Source organism: Carassius carassius, chromosome 6 (assembly GCF_963082965.1).
Source record: "Carassius carassius chromosome 6, fCarCar2.1, whole genome shotgun sequence".
In the NCBI taxonomy this organism is placed as follows: domain Eukaryota; kingdom Metazoa; phylum Chordata; class Actinopteri; order Cypriniformes; family Cyprinidae; genus Carassius; species Carassius carassius.
The window spans coordinates 13,543,481-13,550,160 of record NC_081760.1 but is presented as its reverse complement, the minus strand read 5'-3'; the positions used below and the strand labels follow the sequence as shown (position 1 = coordinate 13,550,160).

General features: G+C 38.4%; 1 protein-coding gene across 1 annotated transcript in view; it reads right to left on the bottom strand.

Moving 5' to 3' along the window:
• The window catches only part of LOC132142393 (glypican-5-like), a 278,158-nt gene extending 273,703 nt beyond the window's left edge, over nucleotides 1–4,455 (bottom strand). Inside the window, exon 1 of the mRNA XM_059552208.1 lies at nucleotides 4,221–4,455. Within this exon, the coding sequence (XP_059408191.1) occupies nucleotides 4,221–4,371 (151 nt within the window). The 5' untranslated portion in view covers nucleotides 4,372–4,455. The remainder of the gene's footprint in view (nucleotides 1–4,220) is intronic.
• Between the last annotated feature and the right edge of the window lie 2,225 nt (nucleotides 4,456–6,680).

Genomic DNA, 6,680 nt, shown 5'->3' with positions numbered 1-6,680 from the left:
AGGTCGTGCTGAAAAACGAAATCTTCATCTCCATAAAGCTTTTCAGCAGATGGAAGCATGAAGTGCTCCAAAATCTCCTGATAGCTAGCTGCATTGACCCTGCCCTTGATAAAACACAGTGGACCCACACCAGCAGCTGACATGGCACCCCAGACCATCACTGACTGTGGGTACTTGACACTGGACTTCAGGTATTTTGGCATTTCCTTCTCCCCAGTCTTCCTCCAGACTCTGGCATCTTGATTTCCGAATGACATGCAAAATTTGTCCAAAAGTCCAGTGCTGCTTCTCTGTAGCCCAGGTCAGGCGCTTCTGCCGCTGTTTCTGGTTCAAAGTGGCTTGACCTGCGGAATGCGGCACCTGTAGCCCATTTCCTGCACATGCCTGTGCATGGTGGCTCTGGATGTTTCTACTCCAGACTCAGTCCACTGCTTCCGCAGGTCCCCCAAGGTCTGGAATCGGTCCTTCTCCACAATCTTCCTCAGGGTCCGGTCACCTCTTCTCGTTGTGCAGCGTTTTTTGCCACACTTTTTCCTTCCCACAGACTTCCCACTGAGGTGCCTTGATACAGCACTCTGGGAACAGCCTATTCGTTCAGAAATTTCTTTCTGTGTCTTACCCTCTCGCTTCAGGGTGTCAATGATGGCCTTCTGGACAGCAGTCTTACCCATGATTGCGGTTTTGAGTAATGAACCAGGCTGGGAGTTTTTAAAAGCCTCAGGAATCTTTTGCAGGTGTTTAGAGTTAATTAGTTGATTCAGATGATTAGGTTAATAGCTCGTTTAGAGAACCTTTTCATGATATGCTAATTTTTTGAGATAGGAATTTTGGGTTTTCATGAGCTGTATGCCAAAATCATCAGTATTAAACAATAAAAGACCTGAAATATTTCAGTTGGTGTGCAATGAATCTAAAATATATGAAAGTTTACTTTTATCATTACATTATGGAAAATAATGAACTTTATCACAATATGCTAATTTTTTGAGAAGGACCTGTATTTTCAAGTATTCAATGTTATATATTTTGAGAAAGTGGTGCTTTATCTACAACTTCATTTCCATCTCATCTCCTTCAAGCCATTTCTCCTGCAGTTGTACCTGCACTCACTCACATCAACACATTCAGTCTTAACTTTTGTAAAAAAAAAAATAAAAAAAACAAAGCATGCTTTCGAAACAAGTTTTATTTATTATTCTTTTTTTTACGATTTGGAATTTCTCCTCTTCCCAACCCTTATTTGTCATTGACAAATATATATATATATATATATATATATATATATATATATATATATATATATATATATATACATATAAACTTTGTGCAGCCCGAGTTGTTTATTTTATATTAGGCTAATAGCATGGTGTATTTTTATTCAGTTTGTTAACAAAAGTTCAATGTTTAATATAAATGAGTTTTTCATTGTATCATTTTGTTGTCCATTCAATCAATTGACACCTAATTGACTCTAATTTGATAGACATTTTCTATTTAAAAGCGAAGGAAAGTGAGGAAAAGAAGGAAAACCCCAACCACCCAAACACCCCACCCCACCCCCCGGTATTACCGGTGTTGTCACATGACAATTAGTCTCAGCCTCAGACGTCACGCCCATGGACCGTTGGCTAAACGTCTGATGCATATGGGACACAAAAGTGGAAACGCTTCAGGAATGTTCAAGTCGTCATTGAATTGGTTGAATTCTACAGGATTTCCGCGAGACGTGTGTGTCGCTTTCTTTAACGTTTTTGCCTGGAAACAAAATTCTGTGATGCCAAAACCCCTCACTGAAGGAGAAAGCCTCCGTGTTTACAACTGTGATGACCAGCGCTTATCAGGATCATCTAAACGCTGGATTTTCAAAAGTATGTGAAATATTTAATGTTCGTGGCATAGAATCTTTAAAATACGTCCGAGAGTTTTACACACCGGTCTGTTATTGTGGCGACATTTTCACGCCTTGAAACGTGACGAACGAAATGAACTGTAATTGGTTGTTGGACATGTCGGTCAAACAGCATCATGGGCAGGCCTTGGCCAAAGATAGCTGCCATAAATTCAAGACCTTCAGCCTGATGGTCTGGCTACTCGAGACTACATGACAATCAACCGTGAAAAAATGTCCTAATCGTCACAACCATAGTGTATATAGGTAGGTTTTAGAGTTTTTCCAGTAAGCCTATCTTGACAACGCTCCCACTACATCCCAATGATCAAATAAAAGAGAAAACACTCTAAAGTTCATGCTTCTTTGAAGCCTCTTATACTCCCAGCACTTTTAATGCATTACATAGGAATTCCCACAAAGCCAACGATTGATCAAATTAAAACAAATGCAACGTGAGGCTTTGACTTTTCAATCTGCTAGCAGTGACATGCAAGTCTGTGTTTCAGTTGTCTAAGCAAAGCAATAAAAAGCGTGATTCAGTAACGACAGACTGAATTTTACAAGCTTCTCTGACAAGAAAAATGACTGGCACACAAGCCAATGCTTGAGTAATGCTAAATTACAGAAATAAACACCTTTGATGATTATTTTTAACTCTTTTATTTACCTACAAACTATGGTGTTCAGTTTATTATTTGATGTTTTAGGACCAAAGCTCTCACACGGTTCATTGAATTGGCCTGGAAATTGCTGGACATCAAACAGTTTGTGTTGCTATTAACATCCAAGGTTGGAAGCAGAGGGAAGAAAAACACTACAGCATTTAGAAAACTGGAGTATAGAAGTTTGTGTGACAAGATTGTTTATTATTTGCTCCCCAACATTTTAATAAAACCAAACAAGCCAGGAATACTTTGAGCATATTGCTTCATAAAATGAAACCTGAAAGAAAAAGTGGTGTGATGGGAAAGACAGCGAATCAAAAGAAGCAGAAAGACTTTCAAAGCAATCCACACAACCTCTAGCTCTAAATTCCTGTAAAACGAACATCTTCCAAGCAGCACTGTGAGCAAGTGAGCTCCATTTGATGACCTCTGCGGGAAACAGTGTACAAGCCGTTCTCCTCAAGCCACTTAACATCCATTAACACAGCCAAGTTTGTCAAACTGGTTAGAGGTTGCCTTTCCCATGATATGAGCAGCTAAAACTACCAATGTCCATTATTTGAGAGAACACAAAACTAGTTTCAGATCACAAGAGCAACAGCAAAATTGGACTATTATCTAAACAAGCTGACAAAGACCATTTCAGAGGCTCAGAGGTCACAAAACCAAACAGTCCTTAGAGATACATGTGACAGCTGTTTAAACCAAACTGCACATCTTCTCATGACTAATTACAGCTGTGTTTTGCAGTCAAGTGGCACAAGTTAGTTTCCGACCTTGTATACAGTATGTGTTTTGAGAAAACAGCTGATTTTAAACCTCAGCTTGAAGATACCTGCCAAGTAAACCACTTCAGACTGCTGGGATTGATGAGTGAAAGGGTTATGTTCAGTGTTCACAATAAGTCTATTCCTCAAAGTTCAAAATATGTTCAAAATATTAGGCTACCCGAGGAATCCTGAAACCTTAACAGCAGCGATATGCTTCCAGCCAATTTCAGATGCTCTTCTTCCAAATTTGCTGAGAACATCTGATTTTCATGAAGGTAAACTTAACATATTTGGTTTGTATAAAAACAGGTTTTAAACCTTTCGAGGGAAGTGAAACAATTTCAAGCTGTTAGAGAAGGGTCTGTCTGTTAACTCCTGCATGACACACCATTCAATACCGGAGTTTATTTGTACAGTAATGCCCGTCAGTGTTTCAGTAAAGCCGGTAAACGAGCCCTACGTCTATGACTCATCTAAAGCGTCTTGAAAGCGTCATTTGAAGTAGCTACATATATCAAGCGATGAAAAACTTTGGGTGAATATCGTGCAGTTAATAAAACTATTCAAATTGTTGACATGTTCGATACGTGGAAACGTTACAGGCTTCCCAGTGGATTTTGCCTCAAGACTTCAGCATCAAGAATGCTATATTCTTCCATTACGATACAGAAAAATAAATGTAGGCTATATATCTCCAAAGAGTGTTCTAAATCTTTGATATATATATATAATTATTAATTACATCATAGAGCTTTAGATTGTTTTGGGAATTTAATATTTTAAATGATCATCTTGTATGATCAGCAGTGCGTTATGTTGGGAAGGGAATAAAAACGAATAGGTAACATGAAATCATTACTGTCACAGTCACTGTCAGATTTGGTTAGATCTTACCTGTTCTCGGTGTTTCGGGTATTGATTTTACTGGTCCGATTTCCTTCATTTGGAAAACTTTGCGCACTTCATCGCAGTTCGTTAAAGTCCCCCGACATGGCTCGATGAAAACCGCTAAAAACACGTAAAACACAACTCCACGCATCCCCATCTCCAGAAACTGACTAGGAGAGTTTGTCCGTTCGAGTAAAAAAAAAAAAAAAAAAAAAAAAAACTAGAAACGCGGGCGTTGTTTAGGTGTCAGAAAAACTTGCTTGATAATAAAACAGTGCTGATTTCAGGTGAAGAAAAAAAATTGCGAGATATCGTGCCTGTCACGCGCCTGGGAAGGCTTTCACGCAGGACCTTCAAAAAAAATCGCTGTGTGAGTGTCGGTGAAAGACGGAGCTGTCAAGAGAGACTGGGCGGAATTCGTGTAACGTTAGTCAGACTACTCTGAGCAGTGCCACTCTCTTTAACACATCTACACTAACGAAGCGGGCAACAATACAGTTCCTACAATTTCAATAACTTTTATCTAGTTTTATCGCGTCAACATTTTCGAATAATGGGCGCGTTTTGAATCATAAAAAATCTGGACCATCATTTGAATCTTAAAACTCTGGGAGTCTTAAAAGTTGAAATACTTGTTTCGACATAAGTCAGATAACGTTACACTCGTTCACTTTACATAGAAAGTGCGCTAAACGTATACGCGCGCATATTGCTTGGAACCATAGCAACTGCTCCTCGAGTCCAGTTAGGATGAGATACCATGCAACATCTCGTCATTGTTTAATTATGTATTTTATGAATACAACACTTTTAGTGACCTAGAGGAGCTCCAAAAAAATACTTTTTATTTTGTTTGAAAGTTTATGCCCAAACCAGTCTATTGTCTATACTGGTTTTCTATGTAAACATGTTTTAGACCTTACACGGTAATACTAGAGAATTTTGAGTGGTGTAAATGAAAAGTCTAATCACTGTGTGCTAGAAAGAAAGAAAAAATCCTACCCAGAGAAGTGCGAAGTCTCTCTCAAACGGCTTGCAACAGAGCCGTCTGTTGGACAAATACTAAAACTACAGGCATCTCAACGCTCGGGGGGTTAAATGAACTCTAGCTTGACTTGGACATCTAGTTAGTAGTATAATAATTTGTTTAGACAAAAAAAAAAAAAACATCTACTCACGTGGCCATACTTCCTAAATGGCTATAACCATAAGAATTTAACCAGGAGGTAAACAACCATAACCTCAAAGTTTCCATTTTAATTAGGATCTGTAATATTGCAGAAGGCATTAAAAAGCATAGGCCAACACTTATAGGAAACTGATCAGACAGATTTAGAGGCTTTGAATACTCAGATCTGCTGCATTGCCTTACAGACTTCAAATGCATATTGAGATAACTGGTTTTCTTCCAAATTAAACATGTTCATCTTTACTGTGGGTTACAGAAAACCTCCCCACATTCCACTGAACAGTAGCTGGACACCATGGTAATACTCCATTAGCTGGAAATGCACAATAGAGTAAATGTGTAATCTCGTAACATGTAGATCCAAATTAAATATCAAACTAAGCTAAAATATATTCCTTTAGTTATATAAAAATACTGGATTTATTTTAAGACCACCCCTCTGCATTAAGCATGTTCACTAAGAGGGATAACATAAATTGCTCCGCATTCTAATAATTGGATTTAACTAAACAATGAACAGCTTGATAGACAGTGTTGAATTTGCCTGCTCCTGTTGATCCAGTAAAACCATCTGGATTCATGGAATTTGGTACAAAATAAATAAAAGGTCACTTCTTTAAGAACATCGTCAAAACCCTTGCACCCCAGAAAACAAAATCCGAGTTTATACCAATGGCATCCAATAAAGCATTGTGGTTTACAATTACCAGCCCCAAATTACACCTGTATGTCTCACATGCTGCAAGTGAAAAATGTTAGATAACATGATCAAATTAAGAAACACAGTAAGACAATGCATATCTTAATATTTTATTGACAATCTTTTCATTTAAAAACAATGTATTAAAAAAAAAAAAAAAAGAAACAACTCACGAATATTCAATCTCACAAAAAAAAAAAAAAAAAAAACTACATTTATGAAAAAAAATGGGTATTCTAGGGAACTTAAATTGTGGGGTACAATCTCCACAATCCTCTACAGGCCGGGACAAGTGCAATACCTTCCAAACACACAGCATTGCTACTAATCCCAACCTGTGCAGAAAGGGACCAAACGGCTCCAAAAGTGGTTCTTGGATGGGCTGCCACTGTCAGTTTTGCATGGATTTGCACAGCACGCTGTCTTAAGCTGGATGCAAACCAGCAAAACTGACTGGGGTCCAGCAAGGATACACAGTGTACAGAGACCTAGGATTGTTTGGCAAGGGTCTTCAGATCCCAGAGGCATTTAGCTAGAAGTACTTCAAGTGCTCACACTGCAGTAGATGACAGAAATA